Here is a 17290-nt window from a genome sequence, read left to right as displayed (position 1 = left end):
CTTTCAACAAAGCTTTGTACAGGATTAAGATCCAATTACATACAGGCCAATAAATTTAAATTATACTACAATAGCATCAAATTCAGCAGATCATATTATACCCATAAGTAAAAAGGCTGATTGGACGTCGTTGAGATTTCAGCAATGACTCATCCTTATCAACAGTGCAGCAGGTGGCTCCGGAGATGAACCGCCTCATTTTAACATGGAGGAACTTCGTACACAACCAGGTTCAGTGTGAGCAACCATGTGTTATGGCCAGATGGAGAAGATAAGGTGAATTATTTTACAAATGGTAAAAAGATGTGCTTGCATTTGAAGCGTTCGATATAGTCAGTCACTTAAGGATCGTAACACGAAATCAATCCAGAATTATTCCTTCAAAAACAGAATGACACAAAGAAGACCTTTGACACACTTTTCATGCTATGCATCTCCTGTGGTTCTTTGTCTAATAGGCATCAAAACAGGACATGAGCAGTTTGATTGGTGGTCTGTGAATGACCAGAGGTGCCTCAAAAAGGGGCCTTTTAGTGAAAAAGGCCTCTAGATATCCATATTTAACTCAGCCGGCGATGAGTCGTGGTAATATCCTTCTGACACAATGGGATCATAGATACATCACAGTCATTAGCATAGAAATTACACTTCAAGCTCTCCAAAGGAAGCCACTTTTCATTCAGAGGAAACTCTGTCTTTCATTACTTCCGACGTTCGTTCGGCCTGCCCTGCCCTGTACTCCTCCTGTTTCAGAAGTTCAGTAAGGTCATTGTGTCTCTTTTTTGTTTGTTTGTTTGTTTGTTTGTTTGTTTGTTTTATTGTGTGAAGTTGCGGCGGGTAAGCGCCAAGCCAACGTGAACTGTCCTCTTGGAGGATCAGGGTGTGACTGAAACCTTCGGTCTTGTCCCATTGCTTTTTGCTTTTGAATAACTTTTTGTTTATTTTTGCCTCTTTAGAAAAACTTGTCAGTTTTTTTTTCTTCTTTTCTTTAATTCACGTCTTTGTTCTTCACGTCATTTCATCTTTTAAATTGAAAACATGAAAGTAGATTTGTTGCCCGGTGGATGGATTTTCAGCTCCGTGGTGTTTCAGGACATATTAAACTAGAAGCGCTGAACCATATTTCTGACGTTCGCGCTTCATTTAGGCCTCGTTAATAGTCATGAACCCACAGGTTAGTCTCCTGAATATTTATGCAGGGCTGATTAGACAAGAGTGACAGGCTGTGATGGGGGCAAAAGATGAGAGGCTTAAGTGAGACCCACAGCCTGTCCTGTTTTAAAAGATTTCAACGGTAGCGGCATCACAGAACAGAAACATAAAATGAATCTTTTTTTTCTTTTTTCTTTTTTCCCCCCCTCCCTGGGAAACAGTAAAGGATAGCACAGCCTTTGATTTACCATTTCGGGCCACATCCTCCTCTGAACACTCAGCCAGGAAGTTTTACAGCTCCTTTGAAGTTAACCTAAAATTTTGTTACAAGTGTGAGTGAGAGTGTAAAAGCTGTGACTGGTGTGCTCTGAAGTGGCACCGTAGAACACCTCTTCATCCCCAGGACTCCGACTTGTTTTCCATCAACTGGGCTTCGTAAACAATAAGCCTGAGGTTTGGGTACAGTCGGACAGGATTGTTATTTATAGATTTTGTGCAAGTCCTCTGATAAAAAAAATAAATAAATAAAATAAAGCTTTTACAGAGGCATTCAGGGAACACTGTGTCTCTCAGTTTCAAAGAAACTATCTGGTTTTTGTTCTGCAGTTGATGCCACACCTTGCAGAGCAGTTGTGCGAAATTTCACCAGCTACTTTTGAAGCAATCTTTCACACAGACAAACAAATGCAGATGATTGCTTGCATCTGCCGTGGCTCTTTCCTTCTGTAGGAGGAATACGGACGGCTTTGTTTTCAGCCATGCTGTTTTCTGCGGCCATTACACTGGACCAATTAGGCACACATAAAAACAGGGTGAGGACGAGCTTCAGCGAGCAATTAGAGGTTTGGGAAGTTTGTGGAACAAGCTCAAAAAGCAGCTGGAATGTTGTTGGATAATGACATGTTTTGCATCTTAAATCATCCCATAATCCATCAAAGGAAGCTGATGTATTTTAAGTTTATGAATTAGGTAGTGATATAATGACACATCCTGCTCACAGGATGAAGGTACATAATCATTTGCTAAGATTGGATTTAAAAAAAAAAAAAGGGTTTCAAAAATCACAGTTTGTTTTAAATAATCTATAATCAGTGTTGTCAGTGTTGGGTAACTTAGTCCAGGTTTGACTTATCCATATATTGTGGTTTTTATGCTTGTCTTATTCCAAAGGTTACAAAGGTTTCATAAATATTTGTGATTTAAATCATCTCTGTTCAGTGTAGTTACCTGGTTCAGGTCTGACCAGTCTGGTGTTGTTATTTTAGATTTTTAATGAAAGATGATCAAAGGCACATCAAGCTCATTAAAAACTGTGAAATAGCCCTTTAGCTTAGCACAGATGGAAAATTCCCAGAGGCTAACTTTAGCTTCATTAGAGGGTAACAGATAACAAGCAGCAGCATTTTCATATTGTCTATAAACTGTTTATATCACCACTGATTAAATGCATCAAAACTAAGAACTTGTGTAAATGCATCATGGTCTTTGATGAAAACGTGTTTATTTTAAAACAAACATAATGACATGGACGTTAAACACGTACTTTAGAGCATAAATGGTGATAGTCTTGTGAAAACTTGTTTTCTGCTGGAACTTGCAGAGAATGTGTTTTTTGCTAGTGTTGTGCTACAATCCTTGGTAGAAAAAAAAAGGAATTGGGTGGAACTGTAAGCCTTAAACAAAACAAACTAATATCTGCCAGGAAACGAATATTTAAGTCTGTTTACATGCAAAACAGCTTCTTTGCATGTTAAAAAAAAAAATTCAGAAAACAAAGAGAATTGTTAAATATTGATGTGATATGTACAAAACACTGCATGCTTTAAAATTTAACCAACTGGAATGCAATGTTATTATTTAGCCCATATTTATCCTCCACTGTGAATCTAATTTTAGTCATTAGACACTTGAGACTTGTTCAAAACATACTTGTGAACAGCTTTGTGTAACATAAAAAGTATATATTTAATTGTCGTATGCTATCTGAATTCTAACCTTGGGTAATTGTGCCTTCCCTCTCTACTGCTGGAGGAAGAAATCTGTGAGTTCCTCAAACTTACTTCGCAATGGTTGATCTAAGACTCACGGTTACCCTGGAAACAGTAGGTGAACAATTCTGGAGGCTCTGAACCATTATTCTCAAGGATAAAGTTTAAACAAAAAATGTTTTCTTGAAAGGTATCAAAGCTTGTACATTTCAAACATCGTATGTGTCTAATTAAGCTTGACTCGCACAGGAACTACCTTTTAGATGTTAAAGCAAGCACTGTTGATATTGGATTGATGTCACTTTGTGGATGCTACAGCAGCACAGTCATCAATGCACGCAATGGAACCTGAAACAGATATTGACTGCCATGATGACCTTCAAAAACAGAGCTAATTTTGCTCTTTAGGAGCATCTTCATCATAACGAAGAGCTAGTCTTTACTTGGATTTATACTAGCTTCAAACTGAGTTATTGCTGCTCCTGTCAACAGTTGCATTTTTGTAAGGGGCTGATGGGCTCTACTGTAGTTGATAGGAAAAACTTCATTCTCTGTGGAAAAGGACACATGTCACCAGATTTGACAGGCTGTTCTGTGAAGCTGCTTTCACAGCAGTGGGATTCAGCAGGGACCCGAGACTCCGAAGTCATTTTGGAGCATAAAACGGAAAGCATTCCTTCCCCTTTTATGTCTCCTCTTGGCTTACTGGCTCATTGTTTCTCCGTTCAGTTTGTCCCATCAGTCTGTGCTTGAGTGAGTCCTTGGTAATAATAACTTTTAATAGCTCATGATGCCACCTAATAAGGCTTAAGTAATTTGCTTATTTTAGATTAGAAAGGGAATTTCTTTTAAACACTCGTGCACGGCAACAGGCTTTCAGCCCCCAGTTTCTCTCCTGGCTGTGGATTCAAACTTCAAATGGGAACGGCAGAGCGTTGCTTTGTCTCGTGCCAATCCCATTCTGCATGCTTTCACTTCAGGAGGTTCGGAGGTAATTCTCCTGGAAAAAGAAGAGGGAAATGGTTGCCAGGATTCCACGGGGTGCTACATTTTCCAGATGGAGATGTTTTCAGCTTCTTGAATCTGGTGGGTAGAGATGCAATGGTGATGATGAGTAATTTGAGATGCTAGCTTGAAATACTGCTGCACAACAGGGTGGTCTGGCAATGCCTCGTAACCATGTGTCTTTTAAATGCACCCAAAATTGTGCAATATTTATCACTATGCATATATATATATATATATATACATACATATATATACGAGGAGCACTACAAACAGGAGTCAGTCGACCACACTCACCAATCTGTGGATAAAGATGAGGTTTTCTCAGCAGATGGCTGTGACCGTAGGCAGTCGATCAGCCGGCCTGTTATAGCCGAAACCCTGCATGGACTACAGCAGAAGGAGCTGAGAAACTATTAGGTAGCAAAACAAGCAAAGCATTTAGAGTGACTTTCAAAAGTATTCAGACCTTTTGAACTTTTTCACATCTTGTTACCGGGACTTTAAATAGACCAACACAAAGTAGTTCATGACTGTGACGTGAAGGAATGTCGATACAGAGTTTTCAAAGTAGCTTCCTATGTAGCTCCCTTAAACCTGATCTCCGTTACTGACATTCACCACAAGTTGATCAGAAGTAATCTAATTACTATATACGACATATACCGGTGTAAAATGTATTTACACTATAAATACAGCTGTTTTGTGAAGGCCTCTAAGGTTTGTTGGATAACATTGCTAAATAAGCAGCTGCATAAAGACCAACCAACACAACTGAAAGTTGACTTTTGTGGTTGTAGGAAAATAGTTTTAGTTTTTAAAACATCATCCCCAGGTCTGATAATCTTTGAGCATACTGTTCAGTCCATCATCTGAAACTGAAAGAGTTTGGAGAAGCAGCCAAGAGATTTGTGATACCACTGGACATAGTACAGAGAGATATATCACATATCATAAATTCAGCCTTTATGGAAGAGGATCAAGGTAAAGCCATTGCTGAGAGAGGGCTGTATGCCACAGTTAGTCACAGATCACGTGGCAAACATCTGAGCCATGGCACACTAGTCTGGCGTCTGCTCATGCAAAATGTTGTGTTTGGTGGAATGCTAACAGTGAACATATCCTTCAACACTACATTTAAACAAGATTAGCAGTGTCACACTGTGGGAGCTTTTGTTTAGCAGGTCAGAGTTTGTTTAGCAGGTCAGAGTTAATGAAAAATAATAGACAAAGAGAACTGGAAGAAAACATGTTAGCTGTGGCAGAAGAGTTTAGGCTGGGATGGAGGTTTACCTTGGATCAGGACAACAACCATAAACATACAGACCGAGCTACAATGGAAGGATTTAAATCAAAGTATACTGATGTGTTGGTATGATCTTATAAAGGTCCAGACAGAAACTCTGAATTGTTGTAAAGACCTGGAGATTGATGTTCACTTATGCTGTCTACATATTTTCAGTTTTTTTTTTTTTTTTGTTTTTTTTTTAGAAGAAAGAGCAGAAACTCAGTTTTTATAACTGAACAGCTGGTATGAACATACCATAAAAAAAACCTGCGGAAAAAGGTGCTGATGTGGTGGGAATGGATGCAAACACATGCCACACTTCTTCTTTCATAAGAAAACCTAAAACCTCCTTATTATTTTCCTTCCATTTGATATTTATCCACTGCTTTATAATAATCTATCAATAAATTCCTAATAAGGTGTATAATTTTATTTATTTTACCTTTAAACCTCAAATCCATGCATTGCATGAACAAAAAAAAAAAATACCAGCCAGTCTTACAGTCTGATGACTGTAAGACATTTACCCATTCCCACTTATGTTTATGCAAATAATGTGCTATTTCAGGTCTGTTTCAGTGGTTGTAGCAGAAATAATATTTTAGCTCTAAAGATAGGTGTTCTTTTTTCTGCGCCTGTTTTGTGTCTGTGTGAGCTCTAAAATCTAGAAGTTCTTTTCAGACAGCAGACAACTTTTTCTCAGCTGTCTGATTTGACAAAAGTACTAAATTACAATGCTTTCCTATCGCAGTATTGAAGTTACTCTGTATCAGTTCAAGGAGGTCATCATATTTGTATTTTTTAAATCCTATTCGCTTTACACAAAGTAAAGATTAAAAAATATGATCATCTTTATTTAATTAAGTTCTCATGGTAGTTTACATCTGGGTTATTGCAATTATTCAATTCACTACTTAAATTAAGTTTCATGTTTTAATTTTGGTTGTTTTTCCAACATCTCCTCAAGAACTTTTTTAAAATTTCTGTCACAAAATCAAAACCTAAGCACAGCTGGTGAAAATAATTTCGCCTTAGAATCATAAGCCAGATATTGTTTAAAATTTCTCTTAATTTTCTCCTTCTTCTATTGCTACGTCTTGTGTCAAGGATGTGTGTATGCATGTGTGTGTGTGTGTGTATCTGTGTGAACGTATGTGTTTGTGCACTTCTGTGTGTTCTGTACGCTTTCAACTAATCCTCTCCCCCCTGAGCATTTGACAGTGGGGCTCTCATGGCGGTCACACCTGATGTACCTGCAGCTAATCCTATCCCGCAACCGATGTCAGTGTAACCAATCCTGTCACAGCACGCAGAAAAAATGCAGCTTCCTCCTGGCATTTTGGTCACACCTCTCTGTCGTCTCCCTCTCCTCTCGTCCTGCTCTCTCCCTCCTGCTTGACTTTATAGATGCATTGCTTCTTCGTTTTCTTTCTGGCAGACTGACAGGACCTCCTGCCCTGCTTTTGTCTTGTTTCCTATCTAATAATATCTTTCCTTACAATCTACCGCCCTTGTCTCTTTCTCTGGTCTGCGTCTTCAACAGACTTCCCATCCCCCTGACTTTGACTTGTTTGGCATTTCCCTCTCCTTTCACTTCACCTCTTCTTACTGTCTGTCTTTATCTTTGTCAACTTTTTGAACTCGCCCACGCATCGCCAGTCATTTCCTGCCCTCCTGCCACCAGAAATACACCGCATTTTAAGTAATTTGTCACAAAACAGAAATTTCAATGTGTACCTGTCACTGCTGATCATATTCCTTATAACCAGAGAGTTGACTGTTGGCTTTGGCTTCTCCACCCCTCAACGCTGCTTTTTCTGTTTCCTTGCAGAGAGTAGGCTAAAGGTGCAAAAGAACAACCAGTCTCTGGTGTACCAGGAGGACAGCAGGGTCAGGATCAATTGCTCGATCACCTCCCAGACCAGCCAGGACTCCCAACATGCTGTGCTATGGTACATAAGACGGGCAGCGGGGTCAGAAACCGATGAACTCCTGCTGAGGATCGAACGCACAGGGGCCTTTGAATACGGCGCCTACGCAGACGAGGAGAGACTGAGACGGCGGGTCCAGGCAGAGAGGCTCTCACCTCGCCTCTACGCACTGACTCTGAACAGGGCAGAGAGCAGTGATTCTGGGACATATTACTGCCTGGTGGAGGAGTGGCTGAGTGACCCAGATGGAGCCTGGTATCGACTCTCCCGGGATACCTCAGGCTACACCAGGGTTCTTGTCAAACAACCAGGTGAGGCTAAAAGTGCTCCTCTTGTTCAAGGTCGTTTGAATGAGTGAATGAAGCAGTGTTGCCATGGATAATATTTCCAAGGATCAGAAGATTCAAGGTTTGACACCTGGCTGGCTCGCCATCATGTTTGTTCCAAGCAGAGGTAGAATTAACAAAGACACAGGTTACACATGACAGTATGCAGAGACTTAATATAGCAAAGTATCAAAATTGTTGTGCCAAGTCACTCTTTTTTAAGAATTTTGGTTAAGAGCAATAAAATCAAATAATTCATGTTCATTGTTTATTCCTAATCATAGTTATACCTAAGCAATCTAAATCGAGTTCACAGTCAGACGATGAATTAGTTGTCATTCATCATTAATCAATAAAATCTTTAATATTATAAATCTATATATATAATTCTTAGAACATCTGTCAGTTTGCATATTCATTATTTGTCATCTCCTTTCATTTGCATTGTGGACTTTGGTAGCTCATTTCCATCAATTTCATTTGCTCTTGTTCTTAAAAGTTGCTTTCATTCACATTTCTTGATGTTTTGGTTTTGAGTATGCAGCTAGATCTTTGTCAAATTTTGATTGCAGCACCCCTGAAAAAATAATGAGGTGTATGTTTCTTTTCAATAAATAAATACAGCAAATGTTGAAAGTGCATCTGTGACTCTGCGGTCTTAAGAGATGTGCATTCAGCTGTGACTTCATTCTTCTGATTTTCTGTTCTTTTCCTGGGAAAACGTATTTTCTGCCCGCATCAAGTGAAAAGGTGCAACAGTGTTGCAAAAGGAATACGATGCAAACCCATGTTTCTGCTCCTCCATAGTTTGACCCAATGCAATCTGATCATTATTCTCTAGTCTAACGAATAATGCTCATGTTTTTATTAACTACAAAGCATAACATGTATGCTAGGAATAATGGCACATTTTAGCCTGACACTCCTTCAGCGCGGTGTTGGCTTGATTCATCTCACCATGAGACAAATGGCTTTGTCTCAACATGATCACTTCACTTGTACAGTAAACAGCCTTGGACAGAAAAGTTGAAATGAACTGAATCTCAATCATCTCCTTAAGTGTTATAACAGTGCTGAATTTGTCACTTGCCAGACATCAAAAAAAAAAAAAAAAAAAAAAAAAAACACAGAAGAAAACTTTTCACAGCTTTGCAGATGGCGGCTGCCCGCAGCAGAAAGATGAAGGGGTCTTTTTTCTCATCACCACTCGTGGAAACAGCATCTCAGGGACTGCTTTCAAATCACATCTTTATGTAAACTGTGTAAATTGCCTCACTAATCAGCATAAACTGACATGTGCACACAGAGGCCAAGCTGATACTGTAGGTGGTAAATGCTGGAACTCGTTTTCTGTATAAAGAAAAAGTGTCAAAGTCTGACTGAAAAGCGTTTTAGCTTACAGATTTTGTTCGCTACCAATAAGAGCGCTATTTAACAACAGAGAGAGATCTTTGGTTTATTTCACATTAACTTCTTTCCTGATAAACGTTTCTGGCACATGTAGTATATTTAGTATTGTGCTACATTAATGGCCTATTTAATGTTGCAATTATTTCACTCAGATTTTCAACCGACTCCAACATGTTCTGCTCTGCACCTTATTGGCTTTAACCTAACATCTGCCCCAGTCAGAGCTCAGGAAGATTAAAAAAAAATTAGAAAACTCCCAGTCACTGATGGACAAGCTAATCCACTTGTCCAGGACTGAAAAATAGTGATTTAAAGTGATGATGTATCTACTTCCACCCACACCGTGACATCCCACCTCATCAGAGTTATTTTGAGCATGATTCAGCTCGTATCTCTTAATCTCTCTGAGAGAAGTTATATCTCTTTTTGGCCCATTGTTCCTGAATTTATCATCGAGTAGCTGTCAGAATTACAGGTACCCTTCGGTGGTATGCAAAGAATTTCAAATATCTTCTGAAATACGATGCATAAATTAGTTTTCTGTAGTTAAGTGGAATTGTGAATCATCTGATAAACTCAGATGTGTTTTATTGTAGTGTCAATTTTATGAAACAACCAATTAATGACTGGTAAACACTTGTTACTTACATGTTAAGTAACAAGCAAAAAGTAACGTGTAGTGAATGCACTGTTCCTCAAGAATCCACAGCCATTTAATAGAATAGGTACTTGGTTTACTTCTTAATTGAAGTACAATGAATTTGAACAGTAGACTGATGTTTTCAGAACAACCTCAGTAATGGTCCGTCTTCCCTGACTTTTTCCCCCTAACCTTTTTTTCTATCACGTTTATCTATTTAGAAGTCAAAACGAGAAAACACTGATAAGGAAATAACTAAAATAGGAGGATCAAAAAAGCAGCTCAGTAGAATGTAAAGAAAATGCTTCCTTAGTAAAATGCTCTGTAAGCAAACACTAGTCTTAGAAGATTTCTTTTTGCTGCAGCACTCATATAAATGAAATCTGGAGGTATGGGAAGCAGAATCTACAACTCTGTGTATGGACTCATTCGTTCACACGTTGCTCGAGCTGAGCATATTATTTTGAGAAGAAAAAAGTAAAAACGGGATGGTAGCCTTACAGTAACACAAAACCATTTATTGTAGATTTTAACTTTTGAAGGGAGAGATGGGTTTTAATTTATTGTTACAACATCCTCTGAAGCTGCAGGAATTAGCAGTTTTTCCACCCCTGCTGTCCTTCTGCACCTCATTTTGGTTTAACAAGAAGTCAGTTCCAAACATTGTGTGAGAGAGAACCATTAAAAGCCAAGTTTTTATTGCCCCATTTTTTCTAAATTGCTGGGGAAGTGGGTCATAGAACCACCCCTGAAGGGCTGTAGCACATCCATGCAGACAGACAAACTAGCCTTGAGGTTGGATCCAACCCTGCTGGGAAGCGGAAAGACTGGTGCTCGCTGCAGGGAGGGATAGTGAGTCTGATTTAATTTTGTCTTTTTGTTTCTCCACTTCCTGTAACACATGCAGAAATGACTATTTTATGATGTTAACATGTTTAAATCGGTTCATTTTAGGGCTGCAATTATTGTATCTCTGTTATTTTGTAAGTAAATATTTAAAAATTTAAGTTTTTTTTTTCTTGTTGTATACATCCATCTCAGTAAATAAAAAAAAACAATTGAAAAGTTAATTTATTTGAATAATTCAGTTCAAAAGATGAAATAGCTTTGTTATATAGATTAATTACACAATTGAGGTCAAGTGTTTTCATTTTGACGATTACGGTTTACAGCTAGTAAAATCCCGAAATATAGTTTTTCAGAAAATTAGAACTATACTTATAAATAAAAGTCTATGATATTATGGCAAGCACAATAATGATGGAGACTGCTGACTTGACAGGTGTCCAGCAGACAGTTATTGATACCCTTCACAAAATGTTATGCCACAAAAAAGGTAATTGCTGAAGAAGCTTCGCAGACTGCTGTGTCCAAGTTAATTAATAGAAAGTTGAGTGAAAGGGAAATGTGTAGTAAAATAAGGTGCAAAGGTTTTGGGGAGTTTAACGAGGTGTGGCGTTAGTATTTCAACAGCCAAATCCAGGATCTGGGCTGCAGCTGTTGCTCCGTGTATCAACCCTCACCTAAACCGGATAATGACATCAGAAGCCTCTTACCTGGGCTGAGACGAAAACAGACTGTACTGTTTGCTCAGTGGTCAAAAATCCACTTTTCTGATGAAAGAAAATGTTAAATTTAATATGAAATTCAAGTTCCCAGAGCGTGGAGAAAGAGTGGAAATTAATATAATCCAAGCACCTTGACTTCAAGCATGAAATCTGCTGCTGTGGGTCCACTGTGTTTTATCGACTTGATTGTCTGGTATATTATTCTTTCCTCTGATGCCTGGGCCATATGAAGAAGCTGATTTTCTTTTCTGACAGGACCTGGCACCTATACTCATGGCCAAAACGCCCAAACATGGTATCACTGTGCTCGATTGGTCGCTAGATGTGGCACGGCCCTGTGATGAAGCAATCAATGCAAAAGGATCCCATGCTGCATACCCTGCAGTGCATTGTCATTTATAAGACATTTTATTTTTGGTTTTGATTAGCTCAAAGTACTCATCATCAATAACTCTGTAATTAAACTAAATGATATGAAGCTTTCCCTTTTGGCTTTAATAACTGTAATAACTTAGCTTTGCAGTATAATTTAACGGGATCCACGTTTGCAACACTTCTGGAAATGCCAAATTGACAACATTGCATAATTAGCCCGATAGTTGTGAATTAGTTCACGTAAATCACCTTCTCTGTTTGAGCTATATGTGCCTTTATTAACATAAATTGTCTTCCTTTGTTCCTTCTCTCTTGGGGAACTTCTGCAGAGCCTCAACTGCGTGTTGATGAGCTTGAGAATAACGTGACAGTGGAGGAGTCCAGCTCAATTCGGCTGGGCTGCAATATTTTCAGCCAGTCGTCTCCCGACTCGCGCTTTTCTGTATTCTGGTACGTGGATCGCTCCGATGACGAGGACATCGAGGACCAGCCGGGGGAAGACGACGACAAGCGGGACTGTGTGTTTTCCATCGGCCACGACGCCATCTTTGGAAATGGAAACTGCAGCCCCCCCGACGACAATGGGCCCAATTCCCGCTTTCAGTTTGAGAGGACTACTTCTGACCAGTACAGCCTGACCATTCACGGAGCCCGGCCAGCAGACGCCGGTCGTTACTATTGCCATGTGGAGGAGTGGCTCCTCAACCCTCGCAATGAATGGTATCGTCTTGCCACCAATAATTCTGGCGTCACCATCGTCAATGTACTGCAGCAAGGTGAGTCCTTAGCAACAAAATCCTCAGAGCCTCTGCGTGTGTCTGTGACACTGATAAAAGCAAAAAATGTAGGTGATTAATTCAGGGAAAAGGGTGAAGGAAAATTTATAAACAAGCAGTTCAAACAATGTAGTTAATTACACAGTCTGTGTTATTCCTCTGAACAGCTAATCAAAAGCAGAGTTAACATTGAGGGCAAATCTCCTAATTACCTCAGAATTGATTTGAAAACAATCTAGTGAGCAAATACCAGTCAGAGAGAAAACAAATTAGCTGTATTCGAATACCATAAAACACATAAATATTAATTTTTTATAAACCAGTTGAATCTTTTGCATGGCTGATACCTTCTTGGGTTGTTAAGTCTTAACGTTTTCCAGCTTGATCAACTGGACCAGGGTTTGGATGATTGAAAGCTCAAAAATCGGACCTTTTCCAGTCAGGCAATGCACCATACCCATCAAGTCACAGTAACAACACTCAGACATGGAAGCTGATACTGAAGAAGACCCACAGTTAGATATTACCCATGAATGGGATATGCTTAAATATGAATCAAAAAAGACGATGTTATGTTAAGTACAGGGATGTAAAAAGCCATTCACAAGGTCGTCATAGAAACATCCTAATGGCTCATTCAGGCTGCAAGAGAGCAAGACTTTCAGCTGTTCATTTTTTTTTTTTTTTTTAAGTTTTATTGGCTCTAGTGGCCTTTTTTTGATAGTTCATTAACAGGAAAGTGGGCAATGAGACGAGGGGAAGACATACAGCAAAGGTTGCCAGGCCGGGAATCGAACCTGCGACAGCCGCGTCGAGGACTAAGGCCTCTATATGTTGGTTCTACTTAACCCCTGCACAGCCACAGCAAACCCGACTGCATTTTTTTTTACCCTTTTGAGTTTCAACCGCTGTCACTGCTGTCAACGTTGTAGAGATCTAAGACTCTTGGTGAGAGTCTTTGTTCTCCTGGACATATAGAGGTAGATTCTGAGAGGCCGAAAATTCTGCTCACCAATTTATTGTCTTCTGACCAACGAAAAGGTGAAACACGTGTGACCCTGACTATTTTTGTTGAGTAGACAAGCAGGTCTGAGTCAACTAAACCTCTGTAACATTTATAACATTAATAGGGTTTTTCTAAAATGATGTTCTGTTTTTGTCATGATTTCAACCCCCAGTGATGCCAACTTTTCAAACCTCTTATCCAGAGTGTGCACTCGCTCTCGCTCCTCCATTTTGTGTCTATGAAGTAGATTTGCTCTATTGTACCTGACTTTTCTAGATATAATATGGAGAAATCTGCCACAGGACATTTTGCTCTTTCTAAATTTCAGTTTCTACCCGCCATGTGGATGTCTCATATTGTCTTCAGAACCAGAGGACATGCTGTTAATTCTAATTAGACAAAAACATATTAACAGTAGGATGTCGCTTAGGGTTGATTTGGTTTAATCTGTCATTTTATATAAGTCAGTTGGCTAAGATTAGGTACTAATACCAAAATAAATGCACACAATAAAGTGTTAATATTCATGAGATTTTCAGACTTTTGACTATTTATTCTTATAATTTGTGACATACGTAAGAACAAAGAAAAACAAGCTGTGTGGATTTCAGGTACAAAGTTATTTTGTGGGTACAAAATGGAAGTATGAACAAAAAATGACACGGGGACATGAAAAGGAGTCCAAGATGGCAAAAGATAAACTGAAAAAAATGGAAGTTTTTAACTTTACTGCAAGTTTAGAAAATGCTAACCGCTATGAATTGTTTGTTCTTTGCCCCCAGTTTCCACCATCCATTCAGTGGTGTGCTCCAACGAGTCCCTCTTCTATTTCCTCTTCTTCTACCCTTTCCCCATCTTTGGCATCCTTCTCATCGCGTTGCTGGTCGTACGCTACAAAGGTCGCAACAACAACAAGAGCCAGGAGGGCAAAAATGGCGCCCCCCTGCTGTGGATTAAGGAGCCTCACCTCAGCTACTCCCCCACCTGTCTGGACCCCCCAGCGCTCAGCTTGCACCCCGGCTCGGTTGACTAAGCGAGGGAGGGTCGGACCCCCGCCCTTTTTTCCGCCTCACGCACATTGTGGACTCAGCCGACACAATGCCAGGGAGCCTTTGAGGACTCCACCTTCAGACCTTACTGTTGTTCGATGCCGTGTTGAATTATAGTCAATGAGTTTTAAGATTTCTACTCCAGCGGCTGTTTGTTTTTATGTTGACGACTGTGTGTGTGTGTGCGTGTGTGTGTGTGTGTGTGTGTGTGTGTCAACGTGCTGACACGGATGGATGTACCATTTCAGCACAATTAACTGCGCGAGGGCAAACTGAAGGGCGAGAGAGTACCGTGAACCTCTCCCGGTTTCTGTAAAGCCTAACCCCATAATTGCGTTTTGAGTTTTATTACAATAAATATTTATCTATTTTTCAATAGCGAGTGGAAGAAAAACTGCAGATAAGATCTTAGGCCAGTCTTGGGAAGAATATTTAAGAGAGTGAACTCTGCAGGCGATTCCAGCGTTAAGCGGTATGCAGAAAAGTCTTCAAACTGATCCAAGTGCAGCCACAGCCTAGCCTACTATGCTGGTTCCCATAGCAATGCTCTGCACCCACTGACTTCATAGCCGCCGGCTCCGTTGCCAGGCTGCATGGAGACAAAGGCTAGGACACACAAGTCTGTGTCCTGAGCGAGGATGTGTGTTGGCCCACCTGCCTCCACAATGGATTCGCCTTGGCAGACTGAAACAAGTCCTGGTGTGCCACTTAAACACTGCCAGACACTCTGGCCCGAGTGAAAGACTGCCCCACTCGTCTTCTCCACCCTTCTCTCCAAAAAGAGACAGCAAGGGAAAGTAAAGGAGGCTGAAAATTATGGGGAATATATGGGAAAGGTCTCTTTTACTGAAGACGTGTGAACTTAAACATAAGTGATTTTATTATATTTTTTTTTTCTTTCAGTGCCAAGTGCTCCTTTTCAGTGCTGTTGTCTGCAGCTAATGTTTGAAGTTTTGAAAGACAGTGGGGAAGCTGATGGGTTCAGAGGCAGTCGATTAATATGTCTGCATATATCCCGCTGTGGATTTATGGGCCTTGCTGGCTGTTAAATCTTAAATAAGTTCAACTTTTTCTTTTTTTGATTAAATTAACTGAGTTACTGAATGAAATTTAATTTTTGCACCTTTTCCTTAGTTGCCCTGTATCACCACTTCTTTTATTTATTTTTTTTTAATGCAAAGGCCACAATGAAGATTATTAATGTGTAGTGTGGTAGGTGTAATATAACACAAAAAGGCTACCTGCACATGATTTGACGAGGATAAATGTTTAGTTTACAATATTTTGTATTTATTGTTTTATACTTTTTTTTGCATTGCTTTGTAAGATTTTCTCATTTTTGCCTCTTTATTTCTTAAAAATCTGTGCATTGAGCACATTATATCAATAGCCTGTGTGTTGAAAATGTGGTAGAAGTAGAAATGCTAGATCCGTCCTGCGCGTTGCAGTTTGTAGCATTTCATTACCAGGCTGTCAGGTTTGTTCAGTGTCAGAACACTGTATATCTATACATATAATAATATGCTGTGGCTTTATGTGTACAATAGTTGAACAAATAAGTCACAAGAATTGATTCACTTATACGCTTTTTTTGCTCGTTTATTTAGTGAAATGTGATGTAACACCTATGTAGGATGTTTCAACTGAAACTTGAGATGTTTTTGGTTAGTTTTTTTTTTTGTTTGTTTGTTTTTGTTTTTTTAAGTCACGGAAGCTGGTTCCAGCATAACCGTGATGGAAGGCAGGAGGGCTGGAAAAGCTGTGCCACCTTGTCAGCCCAGAGAGGTGAATCCCTCTGCGTAACCCGTACACTGCCAGACTGGACATGAGAACTCTTGGGGAAAAAAAAACCTGTCTCAGTTGTGTCAACATGTATATTGCATGACAATATTACAGGAGGAATTTTGATGTTTTGTAAAGTTTTGAACATTTTAAACCTTGTGTTTTTGTGACGGAGCTGACAACCTTCCCCTCTCTCTCTCTCTCTCTCTCTCTCTCTCTCTCTCTCTCTCTCCTTCCTCCCGAACTTCCTGAGCCAAGAGTTGACACAGTGTCCGGTGCCCCTGGTCATCTCCAATATTTGACTACTAGTCCAAGATGCCCTTTGAACCTGTTTAAATAGCTGATTTTAAGGATGGGTGTTGTGGAGACTGTGTTTGATATTATTGCTCATAACTGTCTTTTTAATGCTTTGCTTTTATGCAGCACTTCATTAAACAGATTTATGTCAAAAAGGCCAAGTTGTGTTCCCAGCACTGATGCAATGGACATGATTTTAGTTCATTTAAAGTTGGACAATGTCTGAGTTTGAATGAAGCTGTGGGACATTTCCAGGTCCCATATATAAGACTTGGAAATGTGATTCATTTCTGTAGCAGGTAAGTATAAGAGCCGGTCAAACATCACAAACAGAACAGCCTCAATTAAATACCACTACAGGTATACGGACAAAATCTGACTGATTTACATCCATTTCAATTCAGTCTTAGTAATAAAATAATTTTAAAAAGTAATACATCAATTGCCATAAGGTTTTCTCTCTAAGGAACCCCAGAAACTGCATTGGGTCATTTTGAGTGACAGTTCAACAGGAAATAGGGTAATGAGAGAGGGAGAAGACATGTGGCAAATGTCCCCAGGCCAGGAATCGAACCTGCAACCACTGGCACAAGGACTAAGGCCTCAATATGTGGCCTTAGTCAATATGTGGGTTGTGCTTTGCCCCTGCACCACCACAGCACCCTGAGGTTCTTTACAATGTTTCTGAATGAGTCAG

The 17290-nt window shown here is 39.7% G+C and overlaps 1 protein-coding gene across 2 annotated transcripts in view; it reads left to right on the top strand.

Annotated features, from left to right (window-relative positions):
- igsf3 (immunoglobulin superfamily, member 3) overlaps positions 1-16748 on the top strand; it is a 107008-nt gene extending 90260 nt beyond the window's left edge. For both annotated transcript variants that reach the window (XM_014990470.2, XM_014990469.2), the window contains exons 7-9: positions 7265-7675; positions 12013-12459; positions 14248-16748. In XM_014990470.2, coding sequence (XP_014845956.1) covers positions 7265-7675; positions 12013-12459; positions 14248-14498 — 1109 coding nt within the window. In that variant the 3' untranslated portion in view covers positions 14499-16748. The remainder of the gene's footprint in view (positions 1-7264; positions 7676-12012; positions 12460-14247) is intronic.
- The last annotated feature ends 542 nt before the right edge of the window (positions 16749-17290 follow it).

Source organism: Poecilia mexicana, unplaced genomic scaffold (assembly GCF_051168715.1).
Source record: "Poecilia mexicana isolate PSO_F unplaced genomic scaffold, ASM5116871v1 scaffold_2, whole genome shotgun sequence".
NCBI lineage: Eukaryota > Metazoa > Chordata > Actinopteri > Cyprinodontiformes > Poeciliidae > Poecilia > Poecilia mexicana.
This window is presented reverse-complemented; position numbering and strand designations above follow the sequence as displayed.